General features: G+C 42.2%; 1 protein-coding gene across 5 annotated transcripts in view; it reads left to right on the plus strand.

The window, feature by feature from the left end:
* Heatr5a (HEAT repeat containing 5A) overlaps positions 1 to 22399 on the plus strand; it is a 101959-nt gene that overhangs the window by 58182 nt on the left and 21378 nt on the right. For 3 of the 5 annotated variants that reach the window (XM_055608540.1, XM_055608542.1, XM_055608541.1), the window contains 9 exons: positions 1757 to 1946; positions 2993 to 3162; positions 5581 to 5607; positions 8313 to 8448; positions 12858 to 13037; positions 16729 to 16965; positions 18005 to 18186; positions 19274 to 19342; positions 21245 to 21424. In XM_055608540.1, coding sequence (XP_055464515.1) covers positions 1757 to 1946; positions 2993 to 3162; positions 5581 to 5607; positions 8313 to 8448; positions 12858 to 13037; positions 16729 to 16965; positions 18005 to 18186; positions 19274 to 19342; positions 21245 to 21424 — 1371 coding nt within the window. The remainder of the gene's footprint in view (positions 1 to 1756; positions 1947 to 2992; positions 3163 to 5580; positions 5608 to 8312; positions 8449 to 12857; positions 13038 to 16728; positions 16966 to 18004; positions 18187 to 19273; positions 19343 to 21244; positions 21425 to 22399) is intronic. The other 2 variants (XM_055608543.1, XM_055608544.1) reach the window with 1 other exon arrangement.

Raw genomic sequence — 22399 nt, forward strand, 5'->3', positions numbered from 1 at the left:
GATAGTGACTCACTCAGTTCCCCAGGCTGGCCTTGAACTTGCTGTTACCCAGGCTACCCTCAAACTGCCTGAGCCACCACCCTGGCATTTTAACTCACTTTGCTTTGTCTTACTTTGAGGTAGTGTCTCATTGTATAGCTCAGGCTGGCATCCTGATCCTCCTGCACCACTGTGCCCCTCCTAAGCAGCTGCCCAGCTGATCCAAGATGCATCTGCTACTATCCCCAAAACTGACCTCTTCTACGGATGCTGTCTGCTTTGCCTCCATCATTCTCTTATCTTCACTTAAAATTTTTCTTTTGTTCTTCCTCCTCTTATGTGATGATAACATTTTGGATGATAACATCCAAACATTTTAGTTTTTATTGCTGTTGTATTAATTGTTGTGGTAAATTTAAAAGTTATGTCCTAATAAATGTTTATTATTAAGCTATAATTATTAGGGCTGTATTATCTGACCCACTGTCAATCAAATAAAGACACAGACACCTGTTGTATTTTATAAAATAGCCTTTACCTGGAGCATTGCAGATATCAACCCTCTAAACTAACTACCTTCCAGCCCCAATCTCGAGCTACCTCCCATCCATGGTCCCAAAACACTTACAATGTTTTCCATCTCCTCCACACACACTGATCGGTCATGTGCTCCGTTCCCACGATAACCCATGGCACAGCTCATTTCCTTCTCCTCTGATCCTGCCTTCTCTCCTTGTGGTCCCTCAACCCTCAGCCTGTGAACCCCTAACTCCACCTCCCTTTCTTCTGCCAAATCCCAAGCTTCAGCATTTTTTAGTGACCAACCAGCTTTAAATTAGGTGGAGCTAGGTTTACACAACAAGAACAGGTATGTGTGAGAATGTGCTCATATGAGCAGGAACAAGATCTTGGGGACCAGTAATTAACATTAAATACGTAGCACCTGGCCAACCCCAACAATTGTATGATTGCTTTGTTGTGACATTATTTAATGTTTCAAACATGTATGTAATGTATGTTGATCATATTCACCCCTCTTTACTATCTCATGTTCCCCTCAGTGATTCCCTGCCTTTTCTCAGCTAGCCCCCATCATGTTTCTTCCTTTTTTTCTTTCTCTAATTCTTCTTCCTCCTCTTCCTCCTTTCCCCATCCTCTCCTTCCTCCTCTCATCTTTTTTTTATTTTACATAAATGGAATTATGGTGTCTAGATTTCTTCATTTTTATTATTTATAAAGAGTAAAGCATTTATAACAAACTAGATTTATCCAAGCTGTTAGCTCAGGTATTGTCCTAGAATTCTAACTGTGAAGCTGGCTCTAGATGTATCATCTGAGTTTGGTGGTTGTCTGAATCAGTTTACTTTTATATTAAAGGTAAGTATTGTTCTTGGCTGGAGAGATGGCTCGATGGCTAAGTGCAGCTGTGCTTCCTGAGGACTTGGGTTTATTTCCCAACACTCACAAAATCTGTCACTCTAATTTGGGGGACCCAACACCTTCTCCTGGCCTCTGTGGTCACCAGGCGTGCATGTGGTGCACATATGTACATGTAGACAAAACAATCATCCACGTGTATAAAATAAATAAATCTCCTTTTTAAGGTTTTTCTTCAACTCATAGTGCTTACTTACTCTCTTTTCAAATTGATAGTGGCATATCCATTCCCTAATTTCCATTGCTTCTTAACTTGTGAAAAACAAAGACCAGAGACCAGTTTACTGACTAATGTTTTGTGATGCAGCTGTGACATTGTTATTTCCTCTTGTCTTTGCAGACCTGGGCACTCCACTCTCTGTCGCTGACCATTGACTCTGCTGGCGCCCTCTATCACATGCATGTGGAGTCCACCCTGTCGCTCATCATCATGTTGTTGTTAAATGTGCCTCCAACGCATGCCGAGGTTCACCAGAGTCTTGGTCGCTGCCTGAATGCCCTTATTACCACATTGGGCCCGGAGCTGCAAGGTGGGCAGAGGCCGCGCTGTGCTGCTCTGCAGGACAGTGTAGACGGGAAAACAGCTTAGCCTGTAGCAGGCGTTCATGTGCTGTTAAACGTTTCTACTCAGCCAGCCTCGTGTCTCCTACCTTGAGAAAACAAGTGCTGTATTTAGAGAGATGGGACATGTCCTAAAAATACTTGCCTAAATAATTAATGTGATAAGTACAGTAGCATAAAGAACTCTGCTTTCCCAGAAATAAATAAATCCAAATAAATAAATCCAAAATTCAAACAACTCAGACCTCTTCAGATTACATATTATTATTATATATGAAAATAACTCTCAAATAATACCAGCAGAGCTAAGTTGATTGGCAATTTCTAATTTTACTTTTTGCCAAATTTTCCATTTCAAGAGTATTTGGTAAAACCTGTAAATAGTTTAGGATTCTTCTAATAAACAATTCAATTAAGAACAAACTAAATGAGCTGATGAGATGGTTCAGCAAGTAAAGGTACTTCTTCCCAAGCCCAATAGCCTGAGCCTGACTCCTGGGATCCACACGGTAGAGGGAGAGAACCAAAGCTCCCACCAGGTTGTCCTCTGACCTTGACACATGCTCATACACACAAAATAAGTAAAGTAGACTTTTAAAAAGGTTCAAGAACATCAGCCAGGCGCAGTGGCACACACCTGCAATCCCAGAACTCGGAGAGGCAGAGGCAAACAGATCTCTGTGAGTTCAAGGCCACCTGGTCTACAAAGAGGGTCCGGGACAGCCAAGGCTACACAGAGAAACCCTGTCTCGAAAAACAAACAACAACAACAAAAAGTCACTGTTCTTCTTCTGATGGGGAGGGGTCGGGGAGGCACACTCACACATGTGCAGGTCTCCTACATGCTGAGCATATACTTTGCCCCTGACCCCCCAGCCCACGTCTCTACTTTTGTGGCAGAAATTTGACTTGACAAATCTATGAGGTAACTTTAATGACTTTAAAGCCTTACATATGTTTAAAGACTAGTGCTTCTGTGGTCTAATTATTAAAAGCTTTTGGCTTTTTGTCTCAGGTAACAGTCCATCTGTGTCCAGCTTAAGGACATCATGTCTGCTGGGCTGTGCAGTGATGCAAGACAACCCAGGCTGCCTGGTCCAGGCTCAGGCCATCTCTTGCCTTCAGCAGCTTCACATGTTTGCTCCACGGCACGTCAACTTGTCTAGCCTGGTCAGCTGCCTTTGTGTGAGTATGAAAGGTTAAGTGAGTTCCTAGTTTCTGAAACTTGATGTATTAAAATTTGTTTTCTAGACTATGTAAAAGTTATGCTGTATGTATGACTGGTTTTTTTAGTCTGTTTTAGAAAAAGGGAGGACCACTTTCCCATATCTACCCTTAAGGATTCATTTTTCTCCTGTTAGTGCTGAACGTAAATCCCAGAGTACTTACTCGTTACTTGGGATACCTGCTGAGTGCCTGCGCTATCCTAGTCACTGTGTAAGAGCTGGAGGACCTGCAGATGTTCTGTGTGGTCCTGTTTTTCTTCTGTAGTTAGTACATCAAGTGTTCTGGCACAGGTGGATCAACAAGAGTGGGGAGATGGCTTAGTGGTCAAGAGTGCTTGTGAGTGAGCATGAAGACCTGAGTTTAGCATGTAGCGCCCACATAAAAGCATAGCTGTAACTAGGGGGTACACATAGGTAGGTCCTGGGAACTCACAGGCCAGCATGAAATGTCAAACTCTAGGTTCAGTGAGAGATGGTGTCTCAAGGGAGTAACGCAGAATCATGGAGCAGGTCACTGGAAGCCATTTTGTGAACTCCGTGTGCTCTTGCAGTGGCATCTGCGCGTGCACACACACACAGAGATGGAGAAGTTAAGATACCTTTCCTTAACGCCTGGCTGCATCCCCGTCACTCTCTAGGGCTCTTTTAATATATCTAACAAATGTCAAGTCAACCAGCTCTGACCAGGTGGTTCATAAACCTTCTTTGCTCTTGTGATTTTCCTGGGATGTGACCAGTGTCTATCCAGACTTGCCTCAGAAGTTGAGCCCCAGGACACCTACAAGTATGGTCCGAGACTTATTAAAATGGTGTTTGCAGGCCCTTCCTGTTGGGGGGAGTTTTTGTGTTTGTTTTAACTTGGTTGTGTGGTTCTCCAGCATGAGTGTCATAGGTGGTGTGTAGCAGGGTTAGCCTGTTGGCAGACCTTTGACCTTAGTATTTCAGAGCTTCAAAGAAACATTTAAAATTCCTCCACATTGTTCCATCTTTCGTAGAATGATGTTTCCATCATTAAGGCAAGTCTTTGAAAGGTAGTCTCATGCCAACCCCATTAAACAAGTTACCAGCTGTGGTCATCACAGTGTAACCTGCTCTCTCCTGCGTGCCATCTTCATTATTTTATTATTGCCCTTCTAAGTTTAATAGCCTGATCATGGCAATAGCCTCTTCCAGCTCAGCTGCTGTATTTGTTAAATGCAAGGGTTGCACAGGTGCCGGATGTCGTAGCACGTGGACCACGCACTGACGTGGCGTTGGCTGGCCCAGGACTGGCTTCCAGTTCCGAGCCACCAGCACACTTTTAAGGAGAATAAAAGAAATAGCATGGCCATGTCTTAAGCATTACATAATATTAATTATTGATGCGACTTGTCATATAAAACTTCAAAAAGACGATATAGCTAATTTTGATATGCATCAAACGTGTTAGGGGAATACCAGGGGAAAGATTTTTATCATCACTACTCAAGGACAGTTTCTCCCAAGAATATTAATTTTTACATTTGAAGAATTTTTGCAAAGCACAGTTACTGAAAAATACTCTGTTCTATTACAAGTTGATCTGGCTTTAAGAAAATGGAAGTTGTATTTGGATGGGGACTGAAAGTCTCCTTACCTGATTTATGAGCTCACTTAGTGATGGTTTCTAAGAAAGAAAAAATAAGATTAATGCTCACTAATCCGTGATGCATAAGATCTCATCAGGTTTATTACCTTTTTGCTTTCTCAACCAAAAAAAGGCTACATAGGAAAAACAAAATCTGTTATATTTAAAATAGAAATCCTATTTTAAAATGGTTTTCCTTACATTACACTTGAGTATTTTGATAATGTGGTTAGAAATTAATTCTAAGTTTATTAGATTGAGTTTATTATATTTTGTAGTATTTCCCCAAGTAAGGAGATTGTATGTCATCATCGGGCATGGGCCCCACACTAAGCTCCCCACTAACTGCATGCTGTCCTTCCCGTCTGCACTTGGTCTTGGCAGCACCGTCACTTCTGAGTACTTGAACTGCACACGTTCATGTAAGCCCAGCCAGTGCGCCTCTCACAGACCTGTCCCCTGGGCCTGCTTTGGATCCGAGGGCCAGTAAGAGCGGACAGCCTTGTTAGCCAAGCGGACAGTCTGTCTTTGTCTGGTTCATGTTCTTACATCCTAAAAGTTGTAATTCGCCTATTTTCAGGATCTTAGTTCTACTTTTATCAAGTTAGAAAGTAAAATGTTTGTAGCCACAATTTTAGACAGACGCTCAGCCAATCTGAAAGCTGACTCTCGGCCTTTATATCTGACCGCTTAGCTGATTGTTGTCTTAGTCGTCCTAATATTTATCTTTTGATTTTTGTCATGACTGGTCTGTCATTTGTTTTTGTACAGGAGCTCTTGTTGGATAATTCTGTTTTGGTAGGTCCGTGACCCTTGATTCCTAACTTTGTTGAGGTTTGCAGTGCTGTTCTTTGTATTCTTTTTGGTTGCAGTTGTTTTCCTCTATATATGTGTTTAAGCTAACCATTAATGCACAAACCAGTATGCATAGCATGTTTCTTGGTGTTTCCTTAATACAAGTGTCAACAACTCCTTCCTAACCTTCTCCAGCTGGTGTGCTCACTCCTTGCACTGAATTTTGCATCATTTTGATTTAATGTATTCATTTCAAAAAGAAATCATAATTACAGTTTGATTTGCTGTCTGTGTTTTGCCTGCTTTGTTTGCTTTAGCACAGCCTACATTCCTTTTCCCAGTTGACATGGGGGAAATGACATGGGGATAAGAAGCCTCCAGTTTGCTTGCTCTGACAGCCCCAGCCTCTTTTGCCAAATACATGGACGTTATTTCTAAGCATGCTTTTCTTTTTCTTAAGGATTGTTTAACCACCCTGAATGAATGCTGTACCTTCCTTGTGTTATATGCTTGTAAAACTTCAATCAAATAGCAAATAGATTCCTTCATTTTTCTTTATTTTTTTTCATGTAAAATGCTGTTTTTAATCATTGATATTAACTACAACAGTAATTTTGGGCATGAGTAAACTTACTCTTTATACTTTAACTTATGTATACTAGTTTCTAACAATAGATGTTCTTAAACCTGACTGTGATGACATTATCTTGAAGATTCTGTGAATGGCATTCTTCCTCCCCTTTTCAGTTTGAAATATAGATGTCTAATAAACCATACTTACAAAGCAGGTTCCACCTCTGTGTTTCACTGATGACCTACCTAATATCTTTGGCTTATAAATTTAGAACCTGGCCTTTTTTTTTTAAAGATTAATTTATTTATTAATTATACAGCATTCTGCCTGCATGTACACCTGCACAACAGAAGAAGGCACCAGATTTCACGATAAGATGGTTGTGAGCCACCATGTGGGTGCTGGGAATTGAACTCAAGACCTCTGGAAGAGCAGCCGGTGCTCTTAACCTCTGAGCCATCTCTCCAGCCCCAGAACCTGGCCTTTTTTGCATGTTTCTTAAAAAGTGGACAGTACTGCCACCACCTATTTCAGTTTTTTCCATATATACCAAATCAGCAAATCTCTATCATAACTATGTCATGTTTCTCAAGTTTAACTTGAACATCACTGTGACAGTACATACTGAACCAGGGTGAAGCCCTATAGGAAACACATGTGAGGCTTCAGGTTCATTCCTCCTACTACCCCAAAAAGCATATAAAATATTATAGGCCATACCAAATTGGTATTTATTATCATAGAAAAAGGATGAATAAGTTTTGTATCTCTAAATTTTTTATTACTTAGGAGGTCACTAAGTAAGAATTTGTATCCATGATCAGAGCATATTTGTATATGTAATCCTGTAATCAGGAGGCTCAGACAGGAAGATGGTGAAGTTAGCCAGTCTGGGCTACATAGCAAAATTCTCACTCTGAAAAAAATTAAGAAGTTTGTATCCAGAAACATCTGACTTGTAATTCATCAGTTGAAGCTTATCATTTGTTGTAGATAAAGCTGCTGCCAAACCCATTATGACTTACATGTATTACATATGTGTAGGCCTATGTTACATGTATGTGGAAGTGTATGTAAAATTGCTGCTCTTTGGTGTTGCTCAATAATTTTTTTTAAGTTAGGTGTAGTGGCACAGGCCTCTAAATCCAGCACTCAGGGAGGCAGAGGCAGGTGATTCTCTGTGAGTTGGAGACCAGCCTGGTCTACAAAGTTAGTCCAGGACAGCCAAAGCCAAAAACCCTGTCCCCCAGGGGCAAGGGGTGGGGGAAGAATTTTTTTGAGGGGCTGGGTGAGATCGCTCAGTGGCACTGGCTGCTCTTCCAGAGGACTTGGGTTCAATTTCCAGCACCTACATGGCTGCTCACAACTAACTCACTCTAGTTCCAGTGGATCCAGCACTGCCAGACAGAGAGAGAGGCAAAACACCAGTGCACACAAACAAATAAAATTATTGAAACTTAAAGAATGTTTCAGGTTGATTTTTCTGAATGAAATTTATTTTATTTGAAAATGCACTTTCTCTGTAATCTTCTGAGCAAAACCCTGTTGTAAGCAACTTCGCCCATCAATCACTGAGTCCTGTGGGTCCTGTGGTCAGCACTTGGCATGTTACTCTGTGTTAACTTCACAGTAGTTGTGTGGAAGCTAAGATCCAGAGAGGCTGAAGAACTTTGCCCAAGGTCACACAATCAGTGAAACAGGTGGAGCACTCGCACTGAGGCTTTCTGACCCTAGAGCTTCTCGCTGAACCCATGCACTGTTTGGCTTACATTACTGCAGTTGGACTCATTTCATAAATATAATTGTATGAGTACAAAGTAGTTCCTTTCAGTTGTGTTTCTTTCATCTTAAAACTATTTTTATCTAATTTTTTTTGTCTTCTAACTGTCAAAGCTTTTGCCTGAATGTGTATACAGGTAGCACATATTTAGTGTGCGTATTATTCCCCAAGCTGTGAGTATATTCTCTAACAGTCTATAAAGAAGTTCCAGTGTATTTGATAACTAATGAGCTAAATAGAATCGAGAGAAAGTCAGTGAGTGAATATGGACTGAGTGACACCAAGAGTCTTATGTATTGGTCCTACTAAGTGCACCAAGAAACTTAGCATCATTCCCTAAATCTCATCTTCCAGGTCAATCTTTGTAGTCCCTATCTGTTGCTGAGAAGAGCAGTTCTGGCCTGTTTGCGGCAGCTGGTGCAGAGGGAAGCAGCTGAAGTGTCAGAGCATGCTGTCATGCTGGCCAGGGACGCCAGGGACCCGGCTGCAGGTGACTCTTCTCTTCAGTATTGTGAATTGCCATGTATACCTGAGTTTAAATGAGCTGTCAAGGGTAATGCGTGGGGTGTTTGAGACCTGCTGCAAAAGTAATCCTGGCAGTTAGCATTTCGAGTGCTGATAGCAGCAGTGCAGGGCAGTGCTTCTCCAATTGAGGCTGAGCGATGTGTGCCGCGTGGGAGAACTTGTCAGAAATACCTATTAGCTCTTACCCAGATCTGAACTAGCAATCTGAGATACATAGCCCAGCAAGATGTGTCTGCATGAACTGTTTTGACAAACTTCATTGATAGGAAGTTTAAGGATACTAGCTTGCATCAAGGTTTGTAACTGGCAGCAAGCTGTCTGAACAAGAAAAGGCGCTTGCCACCAAGCCTGATGACCCAAGTCTGATCTTCAAAACTCATCCAGTGGAAGGGAAACCGATTCCCACAAGTCATCCTCCGCCACACATGCACAATTGTGTTCAAACACCACCAGACAGACAAACAGTTAAAGACTTTTAAAAGAAATTAGATTTGGTTATGTTTGCCTTCCATCAAAATAACATTTTAATAAAGTGGAAATAATACTGTTCCATGTTAAAGGAGTTTTCTATTCCTTCTCCATCATAGAGCAGAGTATTGCTTAATAGAAATTATGTTTTTTTTTTAATTATGCGTACAGATGTGTGCCTGTGTTGGGTATCTGCACGTCTGATTGCAGGTGGCTGGGAGTTCAGAAGAGGATATGCCAGGTGCTCTATCACTGAGCCACACTGCTGACCCATATCCTTTCATTTTAAAACTGGTAAAAGTAACTCAGCCTTCATATGATTTACAAAGTGAGGATAGGCGTGACCAGATCTTGAGAGTCAGCATTAGAATTAGACCAATCTCCAACAGTACTGTCATACTTTTAGAATGTCACAGCTTTTGCAAAGCTTCCCAGCTTAAAGCTTTCAGATCCATGATGTATTTTACTGTCCGAATCTTCCCTATTGAGGTTATTTTATTAAATACATTAAACTTCCCTGCTGGTTGAAAGTAGATCTGGAAGAATTAGGGGGAATGGCGGAAAGATAAAAATGATCAAAGTCATTGTATGTATGTGTACTGGCAGGTTTTATGTGAACTTGACACAAGCAAGAATCATCTGAGAGAAGGGAATTTCAACTGAGAAATTGTCTCCATAAGATCAGGCAGTAGGCAAACCTATAGAACATTGTTTTTAACTAGTCATTGATGGGAAAGGGCTTCACCCGTTGTGGATAAGGCCGCCCCTGGACTGGTGGTACTGGCTGCTATGAAAATCAGACTGAACAAGCCGTGGAGGCAAATCAGTGAGCAGCACCCTCCAGGGCTTCTAAGTAGGCTCCTGCCTCCAGGATACTACCCTGTTTGAGTTCCATCCTGACTTCCTTTGGTGATGGCCTGTGATATAGAAGTGTAAGCAAATAAGCCCTTTCCCCTGCAGGGTGCTTTGCTCACAGTGTTTCATTCCAGCAGAGGTACCCTAACTGTGACAACATTATGAAAGTCTCAAAACAGGAATGAAAATAGTACATTTTGAAAAAAACTGTTCTGGCTTGGGTTATTGAACATGACTGTGTTGGTATGACAATCTTGTAATAATGTCAGATCTTCCTCCAAAGGAACTTTTCATTTTTTATTCACAGCCAAAACTATTTGTATGGCTTTAAATTTTGGAGATATAAACATGTTTTTAGAAATGTTGAGTTATGCCAGGCAGTGGTGGCGCGCACCTTTAATCCCTGCGCTAAGGAGGCAGAGGCAGGTGGATCTACATGAGTTTCTGAAAGTGATAGTTACTGACAGTGATCCTCCTTATTTTAAAAAAAAATTTTTTTTGCACTTCATCTTATCTTAAAGGCCAAGAGGCAGTATCATTTTTAAAAATTTTAACACTCCAGTAATAACATCTTACTGTTCTCTCACTGTTCTTCAAAAAAGTTGTACTTACTATGTTTTATTTTGTTTTTCCCATTAATTATTTAATTTTATTTACTTTATGTCCTGATCGCAGTTCCCACTCCTTCCTTTCCTCCCAGGCCCTACCTCTTCCTTCCCCTTCCCCCACTTCCTCTTCCCCTTCTCAGAGAAGGGGGGCCTCCCATGGATACCAGCCCACCTTGCCATATCAAATTGCAGTAGGACTAGCTTCATCTCTTGAGGCCAGACAAGGCCCCTGGTTAGGGGAAAGGGACCCAAAGGCAGGCGACAGAGTCAGAGACAGACCTACTCCAGTTGTTAGGGGTCCACATATGACCAAGCTGCACCTCTGCTACGCAAGTGTAGGGGCCTAGGTCCAGCCCATGCCTGCTCTTTGGTTGCTGCTTCATTCTCTGGGAGGCCCCATGGGCCCAGGGTAGTTGATTCTGTAGGTTTTCTTTTGGTGCCCTTGATCTCTCTTGCCCCTTTAATTCTTCCCCTCCTTTTCCACAAGACTCCCTGAGCTCTGCCTAATGTTTGACTCTGGGTCTCTGCATCTGTTTCCATCAGTTGCTGGGGGAAGCCTCTCTGAGAACAGTTATGTTAGACTCCTGTCTACAGGTATAACAGAATATGATTAATAGTGTCATGGTAGTTCTCTCTCATGACATGGGTCTCAAGTTGGTCCAGTCATTTCCCATTCCCTCAATCTCTGCTTCTTCTTTATCCATGTATATCTTGTAAGAAGGATAAATTGTGGGTTGAAAGTTTTGTGGCTGGTTGGTGTTCCCCTCCCTCCCTGGAAGTCTTGCCTGGTTACAGGAGGTGGCCACTTCAGGTTCTGTATGCCTTGTTGCTAGGAGTCTCAGGTAGAGTCTCTTTTGTAGATTCCTGGGCGTTTCCCTTGTCCTAGGTTTCCAGTTCATTCCAGAGCTGCCCACCACCACCAGTTTCAGTTCTCTCTCCCTCAGTCCTCCCCATACTTGCTCCCTTCTGTTCCCTTCCCCACCTCAACTTTCCTAGCTATGTTTTACTTTGTGTACTTCCATGTTTGAGAGAGCATCAGAGTTCTGGAACCAGAGTTCTAAGCTTTTATGTGCTGCCAAATGAGTACCGGGAACTGAATCCAAGTCCTCTGTAAGAGCAGCAAGCACCTTTAATCTTGGAGACTTCTCTCCAGGACCTTCATTTCACCTTAATTTTTTGCACATTTTTATTAAATGCTTATTAGTCAAAAAAAGTAAAATACTAAATTAGCAATGTGAGTAAAATTACAGTGAAGAACTCCTTGTCTTATTTCTCTTAAATCTTTTAATCCTTGGTCCTGGAGAGATGGCCAGCGGTTTACAGCAATTGTGCTTGCAGAGGCCCCAGGTTCAGTTCCCAGCACGCACTTGCTTTATTACTTTTCAGTTGGAATATTATAAGGAGAGTGACTTATGTTAACTCAGAGGTTAAACCCTATTCACCAATCAGTAGTTGTTTAATTTGTTAAAAAAAAAAAAATTTTTTTTAAGAGACCAGCAAAATTGCTCAATAGATAGAGGTACTTGCCACAATTTTTGGATGTGTGTGCACATGCATAAATATACACATTAATTAACTTGTGTGTGATTTTTAAAACTATTTAGGCCGTGCACAGTGGCGCATGCCTGTAATCCCAGCACTTAGGGAGGCAGAAGCAGGTAGATCTCTGTGAGTTCAAGGCCAGCCTGGTCTACAAAACTAGTCTAGGACAGCCAAGGCTACACAGAGAAATCCTGTCTTGGGGGGCGGGGGGGAGAGAACCAAACCATTTAGATTCTTTAGCTGGGTTCAGTGATACAGGCCTTTAATTTGCCTACTCGGGAGCCTGAGGCGGGAGGATCACAAGTTCAAAGCTTGCATTCACTCTCCAGTGGCACCCAACAACACTCTGTGACCTTTCAGTAGATTAAGGATGATGGGTCATGTTTGGAATTTAGCTTTAGATAAAAAAAAAAAACTTAATAAGTTAAGGTAAAATATATGTATATATACTATATTGCTGTATTAAACATTAATTGGATAATATTTACCTACCATAAGGTGGCATTAGCAACTTTATAAAATTCCGTTGTTTATTTCTTTTGTGTGTTTGCACACATGTAGAGGTCAGAGGAGTCGGTGTGTTCTCTCCTTCCCAGCACATGGGTTCCAGGGATCCAACTTAGCAGCAAGCTAAGTTGACTCCCCATGGGGTCATCTGCTGGTCTGCTGTCACTAACCCTGAGAGAGTTAACGGCATTCCTTCTTTTAAGGCTATGCAGGACCGTAAACAGTCACAGAGGCAGCTGTGCATTAGAATGGACTTCAGCAGCTTAAGCGCATGTGTAGCCCAGTCTTTCAAAGCACATTGGTATGTGGTGTTTGGAAACCGCTGGACATCTGGGCTTCCCAGGTGGCAGCTGTGTTTTCTGTTACTTTGGAACATCTGTTGTCTTCTTGTCAGATCCTAACCTCAGAGAAGTGGGCCTTGAAGGGGCACTGCTGGCCTTACTGGATAGAGAGACAGACGAAAGCTTGTGCCAGGACATCAGAGAGACTTTACATCATATGCTGACATCTATGGCTGTGGAAAAGCTCTCCCTTTGGTTGAAGCTGTGTAAAGATGTTCTTGCAGCATCGGCGGGTAAGTACTGGGAACTGCCAGTTACAGCAGTAAAGTCAGGAAACCCAGAGGAAATGGTTGGCCACCGACAATTCATTGACTCCTCTGTTTAATTGCGTGTGGCCATTGCTTTCTTCAAATGAAGATTCTACTGCTATAATTTTGACGAGAATTCTCTTGAATTTGCATGATAAATGTAATGGTTAGGTTTTTTTTTCTCCTGTCTAAAATAAGTTTTTACTGTAACAACTTTTTTCTTTTCAAAAAAAATCTATTTTTAATTTTGTGTGTGTGTGACGACATGGGATTTGTGTACCTGTGAGTACAGATGAGTACAGTGCTCTCAGAGTCCAGAAGAGGGCATTGGGTCCCCAGGGCTGGGGTTACAGGTGCTAGTGAACTGCCGTATGTGTGCTGGTGACCAAGCTTAGATCCTCTGCCAGCCTTTTTCCAGCCCTTCTTGTGTTTCTGTTGTTGTGTCGTTGTTTGAGACGAAGTCTGGCTATGCAGGCTGCTCTCACAGAGAACTGCCTGTTACTTGTCTCCCAAGTGCCGAATTAAAGGTGTGTGCCAGCACTCTTGGAACTCATTTTGTAGAGCAGGCTGGCCTCAAGCTCAGAGATCTGCCTGCCTATCCCTTTGCCCCTGCCTCCAGAGTTCTGGGATTAGAAGTGTATACCACCACACCCAACAGCTTGTTTGTTTCTTGAAATCGGATGTCGTCTTCCACAGGTAGCCCTTGATCTAGCTGACCAAGAATGACCTTGAATTCTTCACCTGCCTTCACTTTCTACATACAGGGTTATAGGACTCACCACCATGCCTAGTTCCTATTTAATGAACCAAATAAAATGTAGAGTTATGGTATAAAAGCCATAACTTATAGTTATTCCCTTTTTTTGCATATATTGTAATGGCAACATAATAGAAAAATCAATGCAGTTCACATTTTGAGATACTCACGCCTTGCTCTGTACAATGGACGCAGGGCACCAGCACCCCATGTTTGACATTTGAGCACCCTGACCTCTCAGCAGTTGATAAAGGTAATCTCAAATGGTGTTAGGTGCTGCATTAGTCAGGGTTCTCTTACAGAATGAATCTCTGCATGTATATCTAGAAAGAGGATGTGCTAGAATGATTTTCAGGCTGTGGTCCAGCTAATCCAACAGTGGCAGGCTATGAATGGATAGTCCAACAACCCAGTAGTTGCTCGGTCCATGAGGCTGGACATCTCAGCTGTTCTTCAGTATTTCCTGGAATCCTGAAGAAGTGAACTCTAATGCCAGTGAAAAAATGGACTTGCTAGTAAGGTGAGAGCAAGCAGGTGAACAGCAAGAGCTTCCTTCTTCTTGTCCTTATATAGGCTTTCTGAAGACATGGCTCAGATTAGATCTGGATTAAGGATCTGAATTTAAGGCATGTCTTCCTACCTCAAACATCCAGATTGGAAGTGGATCTACCTACTTCAAATTAAGCAGAAATCCTCCTCCATTTTGGGTTTTAGTTCATTCCAGATGTAGTCAGGTTTACAGCCAAGAACAGCATCACAGATGCCTAATACGGATGCGTGCCTGTGATCCCAGCCTGAGAAGTTTCTGACAGAAGTACCTGGAATTCTGGGTCTCAAGTCTCAGCTACATAGTGAGTTGGAGACCAGCCTGGGCTGTATGAGATTACCTCAGAACACACACTGGTATGTAGTGTGATGGTACATGCCTATACTGTCAGCACTTAGGAGGAGGAGGATCCTCTTGCATAGCAAGTTACAGGCTAGCCTGGGATACATGAGAGACCCTGCTTCAAAAAAAGTTTAAAAGAAATTAAAGAATTAAATAGTATAGAAAAGAAAAAAAACACACCCTATAATCCTATAAAACAGGATGATTAGAAGTTCAGGATCGGGGCTGGAGAGATGGCTCAGAGGTTAAGAGCACTGCTTTGCTCTTCCAGAGGTCCTGAGTTCAATTCCCAGCAACCACATGGTGGCTCACAACCATCTGTAATGGACTCTCATGTTCAGGTGTACATGCAGGCAGAACATTGTATACATAATAAAATAAATAACTTTAAAAAAAAAAAAGAAGAAGTTCAGGATCATCAGCAGCTACATACCTACATGAGACCCTATCTCAAAAACTTAAATTTTTCGTTTGTTTGGTTTTTTTCGAGACAAGGTTTCACTGTGTAGCCTTGGCTGTCCTGGACCAGGCTGGCCTTGAACTCACAGAGACCCTCCTACCTCTGCCTCCCAGAGTGCTGGGATGATAGGCATGTGCCACCATGCCCCTAGAAAACTTAATTTTTTTTTAATGCATACATAATTGGACTGACTTTTTTCGTATTGTCTTTCTCATTTATTTTTTTTCTGCTCTTTCTGCCTTCACTGCTGAGTGCTAGATTTGTAGTGTGTGCCATTATGCCCAGATCTTTTTTTAATTTTACAGTCATGCGTCCTGAGGTTCCTGACTCAGCTGTATTTTTTTTATTAGCATTTCATTTTGTTTGCCGCTAGCATCTGCCTGAACAAAACTCCTGGCACTGGATTTTTATTCAGTAGCCCATGGCTTCTGGGAGCAGTATCATCTAATACCCAAGCAGGGTGCCTTCATTCAGACTCCTTTGAACACACATACACAATTCAATTAACACATCAAAAAGATCAGTCACCCTCATATACATTTACTGTTCTTACATTAACCCTTTTCCCCCAGTGTTTTCCACGTCTGTTTTCATGTGGCATGTGTTCCACTCTCCTCTCACCCCTTACATGGGACCTTTCTGGGTTCCCAGCTGTAACAGACACTCCAGATTAAACATAGAAATCTAAACATCTGAAGTTAGGAGAAAGAACATGAGCCATTTTTCTTTCTGGCCTGCGTCAACTCAGTATATTGAAAATGTTGACATGCACAATAGTTTAAGAATAATAGGTGGGGGCCAGGTGATGGTGGCACACACTTTTAACCCCGGCACTCTTAAGGCCGGGGCAGGCAGATTTCTGTGAGTTTGAGAACAGCAAGGACTACAGAGAAAAAAACCCTGTCTCAAAAAGCCAAAAAAAAAAAAAAAAAAAAAAGTTTATTTTGTAGCATTAGTTTTATTTAGTTTGCAAGGTTAGCAGTTAACAGGTATGGGCATGATGCCATAGTTCTTCAGTCCCTGAACTCTGCTGGCAGAGGCATGAAGATCTCTAGGAGTTCAAAACCAGCTAGCACTTACCCTGTCCCAAAAGAAAAGTTAATAAGAGTCATTTCCCTAATTGGTGGCGAGAAGCATAACTTTAAGACTATAATAATAGCAATGAATGTCCTGACAAAAAAAAAAAAATTCAAAGAGAGGGAGCGCGTGTGTATGTGTGTGTGTCTTAAGCCCAGTCAAAATTGCTGAGATTTTGAATTTCATTAAGTATAGCTATCTTCATGCAAGGGGTTGATAATTATCACAGCATGTGGTAATTTTATCATCATTATTACTGACTTGTCTATGTGTGTACATGATGATGGGGGTTACACATGTACCAGTACATATGTGAGATCAGAGTGACAACTAACACTGTTGCCAGTGGTTATGGGACCTGATTATTCTGCTATCATAAAGATGTATCCCTGATTAATAGTAATTCTAGTCTGCAGTTGGAGTTGTGTTTTGTGTTCTTTAACAATGGTGTTGTTCAGTTAATTGTAATTAGCTGTGCTCTCCCTTGATAAAGACTTTACAGCTGTAACTTGCGTGGATGCAATGCAAGAGGAAGAAGGAGACAGAGGGGATGATGCTTCGGTGTTGACCAGAAGTGATGACAAACCACAGCCTCTCAGTAATCCTCGATGGACCACCAGAGTCTTCGCTGCTGACTGTGTCTGTAGAATAATTAACCAGTGTGAAAGTGCAAACAGCGCCCATTTTGACATTGCGTTAGCACAGGAAATGAAAAAAAGGGATTCAAGAAGTAAGTTGCACAACCAGATGATAGAAATCGAGAACTGACTGCTTGTGGTTTTCATTTTTAAAATAAAGCTGTAGTGTTGACAGGCCTTGTTCTAGGTGGGCAAGCCCACCAGCTTCTCACAGTGTACTCAATACACTGTTATTTATGTTATGTTGATAGAAATAAAATGTTGAGTTTAGTCCCTGGAAGCAGTATAATTCAAGGGAAGAGCCAACTACTGGCGGTTGCACACACTGTGGCACACTTGTGCATATGCGCGAGCACACACACAGATTAGTAAACACAGTTTTTTAGGTCAAAATGTTGGTATTTCTAGTCTGAGTATACATTGTGTTTAATAGTTTTCAAGCAAGCGTTTTATTTTGCTGTTTGTTTGGGGTGAATGTTGGTTTGGACAGCGCACAGTCGGTGTGGCATTCACTGATGCACGCTAGCTGCTGTGCTCAGGGCTGTAGCTGCTCAGCAGTGGTGGCTCCTCCTGTGCACTCGAGCGCTGAGCCTGCCTCATGTTTTCTAGGGAAACGCTGACTTTCTAAACACTGCTGCAACACTGGTACATGATCTCCTTTTGTTTCTTCTCAGAGTGTTTATAACAAGAATGTGTTTTAGGAATGAAACACATTCCTAAATTTTTTTATTTTTGATTTTTTTTTTAAGTTCCTTGACTCCAACTTGACATAAAGAAAGTAAATTACTGCCAAGTTAATCACAGTCCAAGCTCTGCTAAGTACAATGAATGTGCTTTTATCAGACAGTCTAGACAAAGTGTTTATGAGGAAACTGCTAGCACTTTTTCCTAAAGAATGTTAGCTGCTTTGGGCTCTTGAGTAGCTGTATATAATTGTTTGGTTTCGGATGGTTTTGTGTATATTTGAATATGTGTTAAATTTAGCCTGAAAGTATATTTAATACAAGAAGAAACAGTACAGAGAACCTAAAATGAAATGTGGGTTATGAAATTAGGAGAGAACATCATCCTATAACTTAAATCTTCACTTCAGCTTATTGTTTTCATGATAATACCTTCTTCATCTTCTAGATGATTTTTTGGTGCTCCATCTTGCTGACTTAATTCGCATGGCTTTTATGGCTGCCACAGACCATAGCGACCACCTCCGTCTCTCAGGCCTTGACACACTCCTAGTTGTTATTCGACGATTTGCAGATATTGCAGAGCCAGAGTTTCCAGGTCATGTGATTCTGGAACAGTATCAAGCCAATGTAAGCATGCTCTCTTAGAACGCTCCTGGTGTTATTGTCAGACAGCACTGATAAAGGCTATGAAACTGTGTCGTGTCACCTTTAGGTCAGAGAGACTCTCTTCTAACCTACAGCCCTTACCATCAGTGCTCAGAAAATGCACACATTTGTAGAACAAATCTACTAACTAGCCTTTTATAAAGCTTCTAGTAAAAGCAAAATGGTGTGTTCAAAACAGTAGCTTTTATTCTTAAGGGTTGATTTTTCACAATTAAAATTTTTAACTTATAGGAATAGAAGTCTTCATTAAGAAAATCTTTTACAGAGTGTTGTAGTAAGCTGCAGTAAAGAATTAGGCTGCATACATCTTTTATCTTCATTATCCCTAGATTAGAGTGCTACCTAATGAAACCTCCTTTGTTTTTTTTTTTCTAGAAAAGGACGAGGTTTTGCTCTGGTTCTATGGTCTTTTAACTGTGTTTAATAGTCTGAGGATGAAAGTGGAGCCGTTGCCTGTCTGTGGCCTGTCTGCTGAGTGACAGGCGGGGTGTGATGGGTGGAAACAAGGGGACCCTCTAGGCAGTTCTCTAGTTGGTTGGCCAGCTCTGTCGCTTCGTCCAGTAAACAGCACCAACACGTGCATGAGACGTAGCCAGAGGAGCGGACTGACCTGTGTGGAATCACCGTATTGGAAGAGAATACCGTGACCCAGCCTAGTAGGACAGAGCGCTTATGCCTCTGCCTTCAGAGACGTGCAGGTGCTAGAACAGTTCAGGCAGAAAACGGGGGAGTCGCTGTCAGGACTCTCCACACTGGCTCTACTCTGGGCACTCTCAGCTCTGTAAGTGGAAACAAGGCAGTTCTTCCCACACCTGGGAAATAGCCCCTCTTCATCAAAGGTCTTCAGAGACTTTGGTTCCCTGGTGTAGTTCTCTGGAGCCAGTTAGTAGCTAGCTCTGCAGCAGCTGCACAGACTGACAGCTGAGGGGGGCTGCCTCCCTGCAGAGTGTGCTGCCAGTACCTTTAAAAGGGACAGGATGGACAGAAACCTATTCTTAGTGAATCATAAAGTGATGGATGGTCGATGTGTCGTGTACTTCCTTGTTAGGTTGGAGCAGCTCTTAGACCAGCCTTCACTTCAGAGACACCTCCTGACGTCACTGCCAAAGCATGTCAGGTAAGTGGGGCAAAGTTAGAGCTGAAGACATGAGCGCTTGGGAGACAAGAGCATGACGCTTGCCGTGAGTCCAAGGCCAGCCTGGGCCACAACACACTGAACTCCATGGTGGCCTCACAGTCATCTTAGCACACTCTTTCCTTTCCTTTGGATATGTGGGAAACTGACCCACAACTGCATGGGTCCCAGTCTGTGAGCATATGGATTCTACTTACGGGATAGTTTCCTATTGGTGGACTTGTTAGGTTTCATCTGTTCCTATTACAAGTGCTGACACAGCGGGGCGTGCTGACACACCTTTAATCCCAGCGTTCAGGAGGCAGAAGCAGGCAGAGCTCTGTAAATTGGAGGACAGCCTGGTCTACAGAGTGAGTTCTAGGACAGCCAAGGCTAAAACCCTGTCTCAAAAATTCAAAAAATATGGGGCCGGGAGAGATGTCTCAGAGATTAAGAGCACTGGCTGCACTTCAAGAGGTCATGAGTTCAGTTGCCAGCAATCACATGGTGGTTCACAACCATAATGAAATCTGGTGCCCTCTTCTGGAATGCAGGTATAAATGCAGACAGAACAGTGTATACATAATAAATAAATTTTAAAAATCTTTAAAAAATAGAAATGAAAATACTGCCACAGTGAGTAATCGTCCTGCATAGGTCTTTCCACTGAATGCAAGCAGTCTGTGGGATAAATTTTCCTCACTGAATTGGTGGGTAAAAAAGTGTATAGGAGGAATTCACATCAGGATTGTATGCAGACACCTGTTTTCCCACATTATCTGCCAAACTTTTAGACTTTGATGGACTAAAAGTTGTGTATCAGGAGAGCACAGGTCAGCATTTCAGGCAAAGGTAAGTACATGTCTCTAATCGCATATACTACCAGCTTCTCCTTTGGTTTTTAGGGATTGAGCCTGTTATAGCCTGCCTGGCCTCAAACTATCCTGGAACTCCTGATCTTCCTGCTCCTGCCTCCCTCCTGTTGGAATATAGACATAAACCACTGTGGTTGGCCCTGTACCACAACATAGTGATGGTGTTTTATTCTTCTTGCTTTGCTTTGTGGCTTGTTTTGGTTTTGTTGTGTTTTGTTTTCTCAAGACAGGGTTTCTTGGCTGTCCTGGAACTCATTGTGTAGACCAGGCTGGCTTCCAGCTCACAGAGATCTGCCTAACTCTGCCTCCCCAGTGCTAGAATTAAAGGCATGAGCCACCACTGCCGCTTGCTTTGTCTTTTAAATAAAAATAAACTGTTATTAGGAGGATCAAAATCTTCCTTACAGTCTGGGAATGTAGCTCAGTAGAATAACACTTGCCTAGAATATGTGAGAGTATGGGATCAATCCTTAGCACTGCAAAAAATAAAAATGAAACCTTCCTTGGAGAGTTTCGTTTTGTTTTAAGATAGGGTTTCACTGGCTGACCTGGAACTCTGTGTAGACAAAGCTGGCCTCACAAAGATCCACCTGCCTGTGCCTTCTGAGTGCTGGAGCTAAAGGCTCGCGCCACCACACCCAGCTTCATTTTTTTAAGTCCTTCCTGGCTTTTGATTCTTCTCTGTTGCATTCAATTAGTTTTCTTGGGTTAAAAAAAAAAAAAAAAAATTCCAGGACTAGAGAGCAGTACTAGCTGGAGCTGAAGAGATGGCTCAGAGGGTAAGAGCACTGGTTGCTCTTCCAGAGGACCCACAGTTTCAATTCCCAGCACCCACAAGGCAGCTCACAGCTGACAACATCACATAGACATACATGCAGGCAAAACACCAATGCACATCAAGCAAAAACAAGTAACTCTTCTATTTTTAATTATTTCCGCTGCTAGATTCCTAAGATTTGGAAGGGCTCAGCTGACCTCAAAAGAAGAGATACCAAGTTTTTACATCTAACCCTTTGGTCTTCTCAACCAGGTGTGCAGTGCTTGGATAGCAAGTGGCGTTGTGAGGGACCTTAATGATCTCCGCAGAGTTCATCAGCTGCTTGTCTCATCACTAACAAAAATACAGGCGGGAAAAGAAGCTCTCAGTCACCTGTATAATGAAAGTGCTTCCACCATGGAGATCTTAGCTGTGCTGAAAGCCTGGGCAGAGGTTGGTGCTTTTCGATTGACAGTGGGAATTATGGAAGCCATAGTTAAACACCATGAACACTGAAGGCTGTAAAATGCAATTACACAGTAAGCCTTTTTGTCGGGGAAGTTTTTACGTAGTCTGTATTTGTTTGCCTAGGTTTGAACTCAGATCCTTCTGTCATGGTAAGTAAGGCCTACAACTCTGAGCCACACCCTTTTAGTGGAGGTTTAAAGAAGTAAAAGCCTACACATCCTAAACATGGTTGTTTTTTTGTTTTGGGGTTTTTTTGTTTGTTTGTTTTATTTTGTTTTTGAGGCAAAGTCCTCCCATGGAGCAAAGGCTAGCAATGGAATTTTGATTCTCCTTCCTCCACCTCTCAAATGCTGAGACCACCAGCTCTGTTACCTTGCTAAGCAGTAGTTCATTTTTGAGGAATAAACTAAAGAATTCCAAGTGAGACTTATTTGAATATTGATAGACGTGAACCATGTAGTCTAAAGAGCCAAACAGGAGCAGTTATGAATTAAAGAAACCGCATAATAGCCAGTAAAAATGAGTGATTGGAATTGTATGCATTTGTTTGTGTGTACTTTGATTTTTTTAATTTTTAAAGTTAAATTTATTTAATGTGTCTGTGTTTGTGCATGTGTGCGCGTGTGCACACACTTGCACACTGTAGCATGCATGTGGAGGTCAACAGACAACTTGCGGGAGTTGGAGCTCTCTTACCAGGTAAGTTCCAGGACCTAGCCCAGGTCCTCAGGCTGGGCAGCAAGCACCTTCACCTGCAGAGCCATCGCATGAGCCCTGCTCGAATAGTTTTAACGTTTTTTCATAGGCGGACCTTTAAATGATAAGTAGCTATCGTTTTCTCTAAATAAATATTTGGGGCTCAGGCACTGGCTCAGTGGTTGAGAGTGCTTGCTTCTCTTCCAGAGGAGGAAGAATGGTGATGAGAAGGAAGGGAGGAAAAAAAGAAAAGCGGTAGGAGGG

This window comes from Psammomys obesus, unplaced genomic scaffold, assembly GCF_907164565.1.
Source record: "Psammomys obesus unplaced genomic scaffold, mPsaObe1.curated_primary_1811, whole genome shotgun sequence".
Taxonomy (NCBI): domain Eukaryota; kingdom Metazoa; phylum Chordata; class Mammalia; order Rodentia; family Muridae; genus Psammomys; species Psammomys obesus.